This window comes from Vanacampus margaritifer, chromosome 16, assembly GCF_051991255.1.
Source record: "Vanacampus margaritifer isolate UIUO_Vmar chromosome 16, RoL_Vmar_1.0, whole genome shotgun sequence".
NCBI classification, from domain to species: Eukaryota; Metazoa; Chordata; class Actinopteri; order Syngnathiformes; family Syngnathidae; genus Vanacampus; species Vanacampus margaritifer.
In genome coordinates, this window is record NC_135447.1 from 15,743,232 (window position 1) to 15,759,383 (window position 16,152).

Consider the following 16,152-nt stretch of genomic DNA (forward strand, 5'->3'; position numbering starts at 1 on the left):
ACAAAGCTGGAAGAGATCATATACAAAATTTGTGCATGCCCAAGAACAGCGGTGCTCAAATTCGGTCCTCAAGAGCCCCTATTCAGCCTGTTTTCCATGTTTCCCTCCTGCAGCACAGCTGAATCTAATGATCAGCGAATCAGCAAGCTTTGCAGAAGATAACGATCCTGATCATGAATCAGGTGTGTTAGTGGAGAAAAACATGGAAAACAGGCTGCATAGGGGCTCTCAAGGACCGAACTTGAGCCCCCCTGCCCAAGAAGGTCTTAGCTATGGCATGCTCAATCCAACTAACAATTGTTATTCTAATTTGTAAGTCAGCAAGTAGGTTACAATAAACTGTGCACAAAACAGGCCTTACATGTAAATTGCAGAGTACACCAAATAGGGGCTGGCTTCAGCAATTTCAGATGCAAAATAGCCGCTGTTTTGTGATTTATGGCGAGAGTGCCTATGGAGGGCAGGGCTGCTGGGATGGCATTGTCTTAAATGGAGAAAGTACTCATTAGGGCAATTTGCCGTGTAACCGCAGTCTTCACACACAAAGATCTTCGATCGCCTCTGGCGGTAAGCATACTGCTGGTGAATGCCGTGAATCTTCCTCATATGGGACTCCAGAGAGCAACGTTGTGTGAATGCCTTTTCACAAACCTCACACTTGTAGGGTCGTATACCTGCAGCCAAGGGGAAGTCATACTTTTATTTCCATGGTCAAGTTTGTGTAGCACGTGTTTTGTGTTGTACAAATGAATGAAAGACTTGTTTGTGACAGAGGTTACTAACAACAATGAAGCTTTTAATAATCAGGTTAAAATAATAACAATTATATTTCCTTTAGGCAAAACTCTTTTACAGCCAAAAACATCAATTGATGTTAAGGACACGCCCACTGTATACCGCCAATAACGTCAATTGATGTCAACTATGTTTTTTTCCCTCAATGGGCAGTGCAACGTCTTGTGCAGTGCTGCTTTGTGAATGGGGTTGTGAAAATCCCAAAACACCAACTAACTATGGCAGATGGCAGCATTTTATCTTTTACAATGGGCTCCCGTGTATCAAATGACATGACAACATGGCGGATCTTGGGAAATAGAACATTTTCAAGGATGCCGTGAATGATCAAAGCCCTTTGTCACATTAAATCTAATTCACAGTGCGTCACTAAACAAAAAATATTAATATTAATATTATTAATATGTCAAAGTCACTGTTGTGCAGAAAATGTAACTTTTCACAAAAAGCTTGTTTTCTCCTTTTTTTCCATTTTCGCTTGATGTCATTCAAATTACCTATTTTTAAATGCGGGAATAAGGTAGAAACATACTTTTTTTCTAATGAAAGAATGGAATCCAATCTTTCATATGGTATCCACCATGTTATGTAGTCATAGCACACAATATTCTGTTTGCCTTGAAAGATGAGTGAAAATGCTCGAAATTGGCTGGCACTGTAGGGGTTGTTTTCTGGATAACGTTTGGCAGTAAGAGTTAACCAAAAATTTTTTTAAATAGGCGCCTCTACCAATGGTTGACATGTCACACAAAAATAATAAATGTATTTGTGACGTGTCAATGACGTGACATCATCTTTAGTAGATATCCTCCATCGAGAAGTGGTCATCTAATTTCCCCAAACAACTATTCTTTCCTTGATGAATTTCTGGTGGGAGGTGTGAGCAAGTAAACAGAAGTGAGGACCAAGGAAGTTGCAATGATACAAATGAGATGAGCCCTAGGAGTGTCATGCCACTGTCTGTTTTTTTATGTATTTATTTTTTTAATACTTTTACAAAGAATAAAAGATTATTCTACAAAGAAAAAGTCCACCCATGCGCACTGTCCACTGTCACCTCGACTTGTCGAGCAACTCAAGTCGCAAGTCGAGGTGACAGTGGACAAGATAGTCGTCCATTACTGGAGCTCTCCATGCAAGCCGGCGAGGCTTCCTTGTTCGTCGACCCGCTCACTCTAGGCAGTTTGCAACAGCGGAGCCCAACCCAAGACACACTTAGGACCGCACCCTCATTTGAATAACATTTCGTCCTGGCAGTATGGACCAAAACTGCCAAAATTAAAAATAAATAAATCACTAAAATAAAATAAAAACTGATATAAAAAAATATATAATTCAAAAACTAAATAAAAATGTATTATATATATATATATATATATTTTTTTTTTCCATTTATATTGATTTTTCGGATTTAATTTTGAATTATATATTTTTTTATATGTGTTTCTATTTTCACTTTTAGTCATTTATTTAGTCTTTTATTTATTTTTACTTTTCGCAGTTTTGGTCCTCCAATGGGAAGTGGGGTCCTAGCATTGTGTATATCATATTGAAGTTCTATTGTTGTAATGCAGAATTCCAGACTAGGGGTGACAGAAGTTACAACTCTGGCTTTAACCAAAATATTTGATTAAAATTTACCCAATTAAAGTGGCTACAAATTATTACCCTACATTTATTAGCTATATTTCATAGTTGTTCTTTTTATATACAATCTTTGCTTGTTAAAGTTCATAACTCAAATATCCAATTTGATAAGGAAAAGACAGCCAACATGAAACTGAAATGCAAATGAAATTTCACAACGAATGTCGTGTTGTGTCCTGGCCACCATCTTTATCCTCCTGGCCAGCCAGGCATTGCTTTCTGTTTGGCCATAGATTTTCATCTATACATCACTCATCCTCCTTAGTTGTAATTTCTCTTGTGCTGAAACTACATTTTACATTGACAAAACTAAATAAAACTAACTATATCGTGAAAATGTCCTTTTTTTTTTTTTTAGTAATTAATTTAATACATGAGCCTTTGGGGTTGATTTAAAATGTGATTTAAGTATATTTATTTCAATATTAACCGGACCATGGACGTTTGAAAGTGTGTCGCATGTAAATGACATCATCGAACAGCAGCCAATAAAAATGCACCTTCAGATTACGTCACTCCTAGCTGACGAATTTGTGTGCTTTTTTCCAATGGCTCTGCTCGCCCGCGTTTTCATTTAATTCAGCCGAAACGCAACGCTAGGTAAGAAATGCGTTACTTTTTATTTGATTTTACCATGGTATTTATTAAATCTTGCACACAAGTAATACACTTTATTTTTTATGAAAACTACTAAAACTAAAAGTAAACTAAAACTAAACATTTTTTAAATTACTAAAACTAATAAAAACTAACTGAGCTGCCCGGAAAACTAATTAAAACTAACTAAATTAAAGAAACAAAACTCAAACGAAATAAAAACTAACTTTAATGAAAATTCCAAAACCATAATAACCCTGTCTGTGCAAGTAATTAACTGATTAGAAAAAGAGGAGGATGAGAATGTGCAGTGGATCAAAAAAATGTGGAAGACGTCCTCATTAAATGTAGATAGAATTGACACATAACAGGTGCTCTTCAAATTTGGTGGGCAAAAAAATATTGATAAAAAAGCCTTTTTAATTAAGTGACTAATCATGATTAATCAAAAATTAATCATTGAGTTAACTTTGACAGCACTAAATATGACAGTAGGCCTACTTAAAATACTCCAAACTTTTGCTTAATTGCTACAAAAAACTTCTTCTTTTTTTTATAATAATAATAATATTTTTTGAGTCAGGGTAATTTTTTGGAACGACTGATCTGTTTTACAGGACAAATTGAATGCCAGGTTTTGGATGTAGATCCTCATTTCTCACCTGTGTGTGTTCGCATATGCCTCTTGAGGTCAAAAGTATCATTAAATCCTTTGCCACAAAATTGACAAGGATGTCGCTTCACCAAGCTGTGACACTTCATGTGGCGAATCAGTATGCGCTGCAGGGGGAACATCTTGTGGCACACTGAGCACACAAAGCTGCCAGCGACAGGAAAATTGTGGCTTTGGAGCTGAGAAAATCAAATAAAACTCTTCATTAGTATGATGCAGCAATTTTCTGTTATTTTTCTCCCCTTAAAGTAGTGTTGAGATTTACTTTATGACATGAGAAAATCACGATCTTACCTTTGCTTTGCCTGCTAGTTCCGGTGTAGTGGGAGTGTAGAAGGAGCCCTGAAGCATTTGTGTGGATGGGCCATACATGTGGTCAGAAAGTATTCCTCCCGATTCTGACAAAGGCATTGGCATTTGAATTTGAATTGCTGTGCCGCATCCTAAAGTCGATTGTGGCTGAGGCACTGTGGCCCACTCTTGACAATCAAAACTCCACGATGTCGTCTCCTTACTCACTATAAAATGGAGAATAATGTCATTGCTCTACAAAACAAAGAGTCGTGTGTATATTTGGTCCGTACGTGTCTCTTTTGGTCATTGGATACTACGTTTGGAAACAGATATTAAAAATAGAAAAATGACTCGTTATTTGATTTTCATTTTAAAATAGATTGAAATATAGCTTGATTTTAAGTCTAATTACAGTTTGATTTTCAATTTTTATTTCAGAAACGATAATAGGATATGATGGCAGGGGACAAATTGAAAAACGGCCTGTATTTTATAAAAAAAAAAAATGTATTGCCTGAAGTTGTCACCGCAAGCATTTCACATACTGGCCAGGAGATGACAGCAGTGTTGCGTTTGAAAAAGATGTAGTGTTCTGTAAGCTTCATCAACATCCTAAATTCCACAAACGCTAAGTACCTTCAGCGAAGACTGTGTTGAAAGAAAGAAAGAAAGAAAGAAAGAAAGAAAGAAAGAAAGAAAGAAAGAAAGAAAGAAAGAAAGAAAGAAAGAAAGAAAGAAAGAAAATAAAAATATTATTATTATTATTATTATTTTGAACAAACAAAATAAAAATAAATAAAAATGACAAATCATGAAACGGGCCTGGACAAAAAAATGATGGTGCCCCTAAGACTGAAAATAATTGACTATAGGGACATGTTTAAGGTGTGCCGATTAGCATCACAGATATCTTCAAACTTGTAAGTGGTCATTTGGGCAACCTTTTCTGACATATTCTCGACTATAAGTCTATCAAGTTTAAGTTTGGTAATAACTGCATTCGCAAGTTTGTGACATGTCAAAAAAAATGGGCAAAAAATGCTCTTCCCAAGTCCAATCTCCATGATCTCTTGTTTCGCTTGAAACGGAAATGAAATGAGTCCTTTTTCTAATTTTAATATCTGTTTCAAACGAATATCCAATGACTAAAAGAGACACGGACCATATCAGAACTTAAAGGGTAGGATGACACCCATTTTATCACCATATATGACTTTATATGATGATTGACAAACACATACATTTGATTTCTGGAACAAAAATTTAAGACACATGAATATCTTACCATCTGTTTCATTTTCTCTCCGCTCAGACTTTTTCCACTGGTATGCTCGAAAAACTCCGCATTTCTTTTTCACAAGGAAAGACCTAGGCATGTTGGAAGTATTTTAGATCCTCAGTCTTCAATGATCGCACTCAAATGACAAAAGCTTTTAAAGATAATCCTTCATCGTCCACACCAAATCCTAAAACAACCTGTACACTATCCAATAAAAATCACAGTAGTCATTTTAATAGCACTCTCTGGGAATGTTGGGTGACTGATGCTGGTTGTTTTGACTGGAGTGCACCTGTGTTCACTCTATGCATATGTCAACTGGTCCACTACATGTTTTGCATGTCCGGTACTGAGAATCCTGAAAGCTTTGCATTCAAGTGGCCCTTGGCATGCAAATGTTGGTCCCTGACCAAACACTAGTCCCAGTAAAAGGGCACTTCAACACTTCAGGAAGAAACACAGAGAAGCCATAACCTTTTAACTATTTACTGCATTTTGGAATTGGTTTCCCATTTGTGGCACCCCTGATAAGGTTTGTAGGACATACCAATACGTGTGTTCTGATTCTGAAGAACACCTCTCGTGGCTAATGTTTTAATTCCATAGGTGGGCATTCCATCAGTACTGACAGACTGTCCATTAGTCCGTCACTGACGCCGTATACCGGTCTTCACCAGTGGTTCTCAAATGGGGGTATGTGAAGGCACTCTAGATTTTAAAATACATTTAAAAAGCAGCATGCATGCAAAAATCCTTTTAAATATAATTATTAAGATATGTAAGTAATATATTTCAGGAAAATTTAAGTTAATAAAATTAATTTTAAATTCAGTAAGCTATTCAGTTTCATTGTCCTTTTTTTTAATCTTTATTTTTTTTAATTATTATTATTATTTTTTTTTTTAAGGAATCAATTTACTTGTCGGGACGGCACAGTGGCTGACTGGTTAGCACGTCCACCTCCCAGTGCTGAGGGCATGAGATCGAGTCCGGGCTTCGGCCTTCCTGGGTGGAGTTTGCATGTTTTCCCCGTGCTTGCGTGGGCTTTCTCCGGGTGCTCCGGTTTCCTCCCACATTCCAAAGACATGCATGGCAGGCTAAATGAAAACACTCGAAATTGTCCATAGGTGTGATTGTGAGGGTGTATAGTTGTTCGTCTCTGTGTGCCCTGCGATTGGCTGGCAACCAATTCAGGGTGTACCCTGCCTACTACTCAAAGCCAGCTGGGATAGGCTCCAGCACCCCCTGCAACCCTTGTAGGGACAAGTGGTTAAGAAATGGATGGATGGATGGAATTTCCTTGTCTCGAAAGCCCAGTCCTCAAACCAGAATGGATCGACCCAAACTGTCATATGCCACCTACGACCTGTCAATCATTAGATTTTTTTAAAAAAAAATTACAAAAATTATTTATTTTTTAAAACAGACCTTTGCTATCATTCCAAAGGAGGACACTTAATGGTGATAATAATTTTTATGTGCACAAATATTTATTTGTAATTAATTATTTCCTTCTTTACAAATATTTTTTTTTAGTCTTTTGATTTCCAAATAGTTCAAGAGAGACCACTGTACAAATTAAGTTCCAAAGTTTAATAAATCAGACAATAATGGCACGACATTCTGTTTCGTTTTGTTTCCAACCAAAAATGTTTTGCACTAATACTTTGCTGGAAAAAATATTTCACAGGGGTTACATACATTACCGAAGAAAGGTTGAGAACCACTGGACGACACCACTGAGTATGACCTATTTAAATAAATATAAAATGGATCTGTATGTATTTCCAGGTTACGCATGGTGGGTGTGTTAGAAGCCGAGACCAGAAAATCGTTGCCTATTGAAATTGTGCAAGAAAGGTGCGTAAGAAATTGACTAAAAGGCCTTATTCACATTCCCAGCCAAAATCTCATGCTTAGTCAATCCAGATTGAAACTAAATGGCTCTTATGTACTTTGAAAAGTCACTTTTGCCTCGATCTGGAAGATATCGCGCTTGTATTGTCCATTAGGCCAGCTCATCAGGGAGAGATACTAAATTTTTGCCAAAAGTTTGAGTTGAGTTAAGTGACCTTTAAGGTCACTGAAACAGGGGAATTAATTGTTAGATTAGGCCTCCTAATAAATTAAATAGGTGACCTGAGCTAGGTTTCTGTGTCGCTGTCACCTGGCTTGGCATCTTCCTATCTATCTACACTCTGGCACACATATCTAGTTGAAACCAGTTAAGACAATCAAGACACACATTGTCATATGGCTAGGCAGATATGGGTGGACAACGTCAGCATAAAAAACATTTTGGACAAATTAGACCTTCTTCTCCATTAAGAAAAAAAGGCTCCACAGCTACTCGATCTTTCTGGTATCCAGTAAATAGTTCAATTGAGAATGATGTACAGTCTTTCTGGTAGTTACTGGTGAGCATTAAAGATAAAAGAACCAGGCAAAAGTTTTGTGTTGATTGGATGAAGAGATCTGTGTATCTTAAATGGATTGCTATTCCTAAAGTATGAGATGTCTGTCACAGACTGTCAAAGGAGGTCTGTCACAGGTAATTTGAATCGGAATTTAGCTGACTGCATTTGCTTTGAAAGAACTGAACATTTCTAATTTCATTTCGCAATTTTAAATTAAAATCAAAGTCAATTTATACCATTCAGATTCAATGTTTCCAATGTGAAGATTCAAATTAAACATTACAAATTAACTTACTGTAATTAAAATTGAATTGTTCTATTTAATCATTCAAGTTTAGCGATTCCAATCCAATTTGCATTTTACTGGTAGTAGCACATATTTTAGCCCAAGGGTTGCTCGAACTGATCTCGGGAGCTTTTCCCCGTTCTACTCACTGCTCAACGGAATAAACTAACAGCGGTAAGAGGGACACAATGTGACGTGAGTAAACGCCGTTAATGCGCTTGTGGGGAAGATTCCACGGACTTCCGACTTCCGGGTTTTACACTTCAGCGCCGTTTCCGTTCCAACACTCGCACCCCCACCCCTGCGATCCCCAACCGCTCCAGCTCGAGTGCATTTGATTTTATTTTGAAGTATATCCCCCACCACACACACGCACTTTCCGTTTGACATTGCCTATTACACGGCACAGCTTTGGTGCTAAACCACGGATTTATATATACAGTATGTCATGCAAGGTGGCATTTCCGCCTTAGAGGCAGGACATTTTTGAAAACGCCGCGGAGAATTCAATGTATTAGTGTTAGGCGGTTTTAGTTACAGTTATATAAATCCACACACCGATTTAAGCACAGCAGATAGACATGTCTTAGTATTGTTGCCGTAGTTAGCGATAAAAAAAAGGCGATCTATTGCGCATGCGCGCCGCGAATCGTGCAGGTTGCCTTGACACGCAATAGCAACTATTAGCGGTTTGAAAACAACAACAATGACAAATTGTACATAGGCGAAGTTTTTACGTTTTAGGATGTTGATAACATTGTGTTACGTTTATCTGTGGGTACGTTTCCACAAATGTTATTCACGGCTGATTCGCAACAGACTCTTAACGCTGACAAGCAACAGAAGCCTGAGTTTCACCCGCATACCGCGTTCGTCCTCAATATGTGTCCTGCCGACGACACCCTCTTTAGTCCCTTCATGCCAACACTCGCCCGAGGACAACATCTTTTTGCAACTGGGAGACAAGTCAGTCATTGTAGCGGAACTCAAGGTATTGTAACGAGTTGGGTTATGTGTGTTGTTTGGTCACACGTCATGTTCTGTTTTGTTTGGCAATATTATTTCCGAGTGTTTTTGAATGCATCACGCGACTCAACAGAGGGATGTGTAGAGTTACATTAGCATTAGAAGTTTTGTGCTTGTCCCACTCCGATTTTTATGTATTTATTTATTTTTAGTTTCATACTTTTGAACCTGATGTGGCGTGGTATCATTAGTGACAGCGGAACAAATACGCTTGGAACCTTCCCCAGCGACATTGCCTTCAGAGAACGTAGGAACTAAAACAAATCAACACTTATACACCATGTTCATGTGGTTGGCAGCATAACAATTGAGGCCAGTGACAAAGTTCCATTTAAAGGGGAAGTGAACCCATTTTTTTTTATTATTATTATTATTTTTTACAATAATGTAAATTGCAGCCCCACTTGTCTAAATATGGTATTCTGGTTGATATTGTGTTAGTGGAATATGAGTTCAGCAGCAAAATCTAGCCATTTTTATCCATCTTAGGGGGCGGCCATTTTGCCACTTGCTTGTCGACTGAAGATGACAATGTTGCTCAGGTAACAACCAATCACAGCTCAGATTCAGAAAACAGGTGAGCTGTGATTGGTCGTTGCCTGAGCCCTGAGCAACTATGATGTCATCTTCAGTTGACAGCAAGCGACAAAATGCCCACCCCTACTAATACATTGAACGTTGATGCAATTGTCTTGTTATTTGTATTCTGAAATTGACCCACACAGCGTTTGGTGGGCGTCGCGGCTCAAGGCGGCTAGCTCGACTCGCCCTCTCAACTACCACTCAACACAACGTCATCCCAAAATCGTATTTAGTCACTAATTAAGGACCCCAAGAAATCGCTAGTTAATTAGTCTGCCATCGTATGATACGGCACAAGTCTGCGGCGTTAGCAACTAGCCACTAACGGGAGTGTAAGCTTTGACAGCATTCGGGTGAGCCACGAGGTGCATTCAAATGCATTCGGACATTTCAAAGTCAGGCAGAAAAAAGTCCATCAATGCATTAAACATTAATAATTGTAAATATCTAAACAATGGGATTTCTACCAATGTATAAAAGCTGACATACATTAAGAAGAATGATGGGTGTGAAATCACTTTGTTTTTGTTTTTTACTTAATTACAATCAATAGTCTATCTAGTCACTTATGTTTCCAATACCTAATAACTACTAGGCTGCCATCCTACATTCTAGTTATTGGTATGTCAATTAATCAAAATAAAGAATAACCCTGCCTTTATATATATATATATATATATATATATATATATATATATCCAAGTAATAAAGAACAACCAACTGGTGTTCCTTTTTAGATCATCTTTTTTTTTATATACTTTAACTGTGCTTAGCAACATACAGTAGCGATTTTCCTGGCTTAAACAGCACATTTAAGTATGTCCAGTTTGTTAAAATGTGATCAGTGGGAACATCAACTGTGTCAGGCTGTTGGCATCAAAGTGTACAGTTTTTTCCGTCTATTAAGTTGCCTTTGAAAAGTAATCCGACAGCTCTAAGCTGCCAGTATGGGGTACTTGCTTAGCGACAAGCTGCTAGCCGCTAATGCTGCTTGCTGCTATTGCCGCAGCTAAACTACGACAGTGGAATTAAATAGTTTTTTCCCCCACCCTTAATTAGCAATTGAACTTTTTGATTTCAGAGTGATGTGTTGACATTGGTGGCAACAGTTTGTGGCGGCATTATAAATGCCCCCAACTAGTGAATCAGGAAAATGGGTTAAGTCAGTCATTATGCCGCGACACGCCATTGGGAACAACTTCAAAATAAAAGCATAGCAAGGCACTGATATCAGTGTGTAAATGTATTTGGAAAGATTTTATTTTGTAGATGGTCTCACGCCCTCACCACGTTGGCTGCGTGTGCCGTCATGGCACGAACAATTGTTGTTGCTGCTGCTGGCTTCACTAGTCTTGCCCACGGTGCACACTCAAACATTTAATTTTTAAATGAAGCAGCCCTACATTATATTGCATACATTTGTTAGAGAGCTGCTCTATGTAGCAATTTGCCCCAAATTATCTTTATAATATCCTTTTTATTTGACCATGTACGAGTCAAATGTCGTCTAATTAGCAGATACGCACCTCAATATCTAGATAGTGGTACTGGTAAACGTCTAGAAAATGTAGAAAAAAATATTTTATTAATCCGTTGGACAATTTTGGGTACTTTTTTATGGGAAAAAATGTGTTGTATTTACCAGATTTTATGATAAATATATTTTTTATGTTGTTCTTTCTCCAGGTATGTGATGACATAATCAAATGGAACGTCTTATCGGGGTCCGCCATTGTTTGTGGTCCATCAATAGACAACATTTCATTCGTCATAGAAGCTGCTGGGCACAGTGGTAGCCACAAGACACCAAACAATGTAGGCACCATTTGTTATTGTTTAACTGTTGCAATTAAATTTTTGGGCCAAGATGTGACGCTATAAATATTTTTGTGTGCAAAAAATATTATAGAGGGTAGGTAGTAGGTACTTTTCTATAATAGAGTGTCAGAATCTAGCTCATGGATTGAAAAGAATGACAACAATTTTACAATGATGCTAAATGCTGAATGAAGATGCCACAAAGTAAGCAACTGTTTGCTGTCTTCATGACATTTGGGGATTGTTCTGACAGGCTATTTACCAGAGGTGGGCGTCTCAGTAAAGTTCGCTGGTCCTTCATTCACCGACCAATATTTGTTATTGTCAGTTCATTAATGTTATTTTAACCGCGCTTCGGTCATCACTAAATTACAGTTAATTAATTACCTCTTGCTGCATGCAGTAGTTGCGCTAACGTTTTTTTTTTTTTTTTAAGCGTTATTGGCTTTAAAATAGGAATTTTCTGTTTTTGGGGCTTCGGAACAGATTAATTGCATTTACATTATTTCCTATGAGAAATTTTTTTTCGGAGGTTGAACTATTTTGACTTTGAACACTTCACAAGAACGAATTATGTTCAAACTCTGAGGTACCACTGTGTGTATAGCACTGCTTAATACTGCGTTCTGCCCCTACCGATGGCTCCCCACCCCGACTCACCCGCCACTCCCACTTGTGGGGTGCATTAAAATTGGAGGGGAGTTGGAGGGCAAAGACGGTGTTTCCACCCTACCCCCCATCCCCCCAAGGAGTGTGTTATGTGCCCTATGTTTCGATTTACAAAGGGTATTGTGCAAAACGAGTGAAGTGAGTTAAGAGGAGCGACCAGTGGGGCCTCTCCCAATGAGGCGGGGACAATATAAACATATTATCTGAGAAAAGATGGTGGAGATGTGTAATTCCTTTCTGCTCTCACACACCTAAATAGAATGATTGTTAAGTTGACAGTCAGTGTTATGCCATATAGGAAAAAGACTTCCTTTAAATAGCGCTTTATCTACACCCAAAGCGCTTAACAAAACCTCACATACACAATCACCCATTCACACACACACACACACACACACACACACACACACACACACACACACACACACACACACACACACACACACACACACACACACACACCGGTGGTCGCCTGCTGCCATGCGGGGCGGTGCCAGGTCCACTGGGAGCAACTTGGTTCAGGGTCTTGCTCAAGGACACTTCGACATGGTAACCAGGGACGAGGATCGAATTCACAACTTTCTGATTGGGAGACGACCACTCTACCACTGATCCATGCCGCCCAGTCCTAGTTCAGAGGTGGCACATCCAGCTCCAGAAAGTAAAAACCCTGCCACTGTTTGGCTTTAGCCCCAGGTGCTAACTAGCTAGCTCCCATGGTGCTTGTTTATCTTTTAGCTAGCTCCCTAGCTAGTCCCCATTGTGCTTGTTTACCTTTTAGGGCGCTAGCTAGCTAGCATCATGGGCTAAAGCCAAACTGTGGCAGGCTTTTTACTTTCTGGACCTGGATTTGCCACCTCTGTTATTGATACAGTCGCTGCAGTCAGTCTGTTTAAGGATCAGTCGCGTCCCCCAGCCATGCCTTGATACCACTCAAAAAACTGTTTATGGGAAGAAGCATCAGTGCACAAGGTCTCCATAAACATGACTTTTTCTTCTCTGGATTTGTTGGGTCATTCACAGCAAAGCTAATTCCTCTGCAATCAGGCCATATCTCCACCGCACTGTAGAGAAGGCTGCGGTATGTCATCTTGTTCCAAATTCCCCAGTTGGCAAACGTCTCCTTCATCCTGCTTGCAAGCATTTGTTTGTGTTTATGTGTTTGACTGTTTCAATAGATATCTAAAACTGCATCAGTGACTGTTGGTCTCCCTTTTTTCTATTTTACCTGCACGGCTGTGTATCTGATGGTTGCTTGTATGTCAAATTTTGCGTCACTACCCAAAGCAAAAAAACTTGACCAAGCAACTGCTCATAACTAAAAATAATTCATGAGTTGGGGAAATTGTAAGTCAAGGTACCACAGTATATGCAAACAAGTCTATTAAATTAGTCCCAATGTACCTAATTAAACTGCTTTCATGACAGGAGCTTCAACTTTTGCAGGTGCTGAAGTGGTCTGACTTTTGCCGACCTCTGGCTTGCAGCCCTGACCAGCCATTCAGTGCAGTGGCTCAGGCCAGTGTTGACAATTTTAGTCGGCTGGCTGTAGCTTTTTTAGAGGATCGCCTACAACTGGATAATGGACTTTTGCCATCAAAGATTGTCCGTATGTATCTCTGTAGTGAACTATTGTTACTGTGTATAGACCCTTCTCGCTGACGTCACTGCTTGGCTACCGCTCAGCCTCCTGGAGGACCACCCCCCTTAAGGAATATATGGCGAGAGCTTGATTTTCGGCGAGCGTTTTCGTTAAAAGGTGGGAAATATGTCGATTGTCTCAAAAAACGTCGCTAGTGGGACACTACATTACTGTGACTCATAAGAACCAGCCGTTTGGAGCCGCTATCTACAAAAAATTGAGTTGGTTGGAGGGTAAGATCCCTACAAAGTAGAAGTAGAAGTGGAAGCCAAGGTATGTTGCTTTTGGTTGAAAGAGTACATCGATCACTACTTTAAAGGTGTAAATTGTCATTCATTAAATCGTTTGTGTCCGGATAAACTCGCCTTGCTGTATATCGAAGTCTTCAAGCTATCTTAGCTTGCTAGCTGCTAACAAAGAGACCGCGCGTTTGCAACACATCCCTCAGCAGAGATCAAGCCTGAGTATAAAGTGTTGTGGTAATCGTGTTTAAATGTTTACAAGACAGACAAAATAATGTTGTATCATAATTCCATCAATATGTAAATTTTTTAATTATAATTAATATTACAGGGAGTCCTCGTGTTACGTTGTACGCAACCTACGTCGTTTTGACTTGACGGCGCCCGTGCCTTGTTCATAGCACCTTTTTTTTGTTAATTTCCCACAGTAATCATGCCGTTTTAAAGTCATTTAAAGTTGTGTTGTTGTTACCTCCAGCAACGGACGTCCATCGAGCAGGTCGGCTCGCCATCAGGCGCGTCACATTTCCGTGTCCGTCAGCAATTAATGTCTGTGCCGATACACAAAATATTGGTTCCGACGTCTTGCGGGTCACGCAAATATGTTTTTTAAAATTACTGTACAATGTATTTTGATGTAAATATCGCACCCAAACGTGACGTCACACGAGAAGGGTCTATATAAATAATGTTGCATGTATTCATATGAATTACTGTATATACAGTATAACTTTTTTTATCTACCCAGCGATTGTCCTCCATGAATCCATTCTTAGTGAGCTGATTCAATCCCCAGAGGAGCCCATAAATGCAAAGTCAAAGCTGTTTCACAACACCCAAGGAATAAATAGTCAACCTTTGCCTTGTCACCTTTTACCGTACCTCCAGCATCCAAGCAACCAACTTCTTACCCCTTGTGCAAAGAAGAACTTAGAAAAACTAAGAGGATCAGGGCCAACTTGTTGCAGACAGGATCAAGGGACTGACTCTGAGGATGATTTATTGGGGAATCATCACCACATGGAGAACCACGGACACTCTCTCCACCTGTCGAACTGCCATGAATGCCTGGAGCTAGAGAATAGCACAATCCTCTCTGTCAAATATACTTCATCAGAGAATATTTCCGATAGCCTTTATGATCACTCACTGTGTCTGGATAGTGAGGATGAGACTCAAGATTTTGAACATGATCTCACAAGTTATTTTAGCAAAAGCTATGGATTTGAATCTAACAACAAACTGCCAAATGTTCTGGTGTACACAAATGGTAGCAAAGAGCGTTTTCAAGCGGTTAATCGGGTTTTAAGTGAGTGTCTAAACATGGAAAAGTACATTATATATCCTCTTCAGCCACACCAAGTCCTGAGCGAACCCTGGATGGAAAATTCTAGGCTGCTGGTGCTCGCAGAGGAAGAAGTGCTCACCCCCCAGCTTCACACAAGATTTATCAACTACCTGAGCCATGGTGGAAGGGTCCTGGGGCTCGCTTCCTCCCTATGCCCTGCAGGGATCTCTCTAGAGAACAGAGACCAGCAACCTGGGCAAGTGTGTAGACTGAGCTTCACACAAAAGGACAGCACAGAACTTGAACTGAGTGTGTTGGCAAGTGGGAAGGTCTTTGTCAGAGATGTCCTGAGACCAGGGAAATTGGAGCTCTGGGGGGAGCTCAAAGATGGCCCTAATCAGAAAGATATGGTTATCATCAGGGTAACCCATGGAGACCAAGGGGGCGAAGCTGTCTTGTGTCAGGTGAGATATCTTGTACATAATGTTGCATAATGTTTTACATGTTTTATTAACTCATTCAAACCCAAAAACGTATAAATACGTTTTTAATACTTTGTCCTTCACTCCCCAAAAAGTATTTATACGTAGTTTTATTTAAAGTTTTTTTTTTTGTAATGCTTTTTTTATGCTAGAGCATACAGAAGGCTTTGATGCAGCTTCTGACCTGAAGAGGTCAATTAAAGCAATGGTAGTTATTACAAAAAACGGCTAGCAGGTGGCAGCAGAGTATAGGAGATCAGCCAGGGGCATGTTGCAACAAGCTCTTTTTCCCAGTGTTTTTAATAGGTTTGTGAAAAATGATGAAACTTAGCTATATTCTAATGCTAATTGCTGCAAAACGAAAACAGATACAAATGTACTTTTTTTCTGAAAAAAGAATATTAATATAATAATA

The 16,152-nt window shown here is 39.2% G+C and overlaps 2 protein-coding genes across 6 annotated transcripts in view; one reads left to right on the forward strand and one right to left on the reverse strand.

Moving 5' to 3' along the window:
- Positions 1 to 333: 333 nt before the first annotated feature.
- Positions 334 to 5,382, reverse strand: LOC144036530 (putative transcription factor ovo-like protein 3). The gene is made up of 4 exons (XM_077547236.1): positions 5,292 to 5,382; positions 4,007 to 4,110; positions 3,702 to 3,891; positions 334 to 674 (listed from the first exon to the last, which is right to left on the reverse strand). Exons 1-4 carry the CDS (start codon positions 5,380 to 5,382, stop codon positions 358 to 360), a joined length of 702 nt encoding a protein of 233 aa, XP_077403362.1. The 3' UTR covers positions 334 to 357.
- A 2,993-nt stretch (positions 5,383 to 8,375) lies between these two features.
- hlcs (holocarboxylase synthetase (biotin-(proprionyl-CoA-carboxylase (ATP-hydrolysing)) ligase)) overlaps positions 8,376 to 16,152 on the forward strand; it is a 39,906-nt gene continuing 32,129 nt past the window's right edge. For 3 of the 5 annotated variants that reach the window (XM_077546745.1, XM_077546743.1, XM_077546746.1), the window contains exons 1-4: positions 8,376 to 8,979; positions 11,283 to 11,411; positions 13,512 to 13,692; positions 14,716 to 15,719. In XM_077546745.1, the coding sequence (XP_077402871.1) occupies positions 8,734 to 8,979; positions 11,283 to 11,411; positions 13,512 to 13,692; positions 14,716 to 15,719 (1,560 nt within the window). In that variant the 5' untranslated portion in view covers positions 8,376 to 8,733. The remainder of the gene's footprint in view (positions 8,980 to 11,282; positions 11,412 to 13,511; positions 13,693 to 14,715; positions 15,720 to 16,152) is intronic. The other 2 variants (XM_077546744.1, XM_077546747.1) reach the window with 2 other exon arrangements.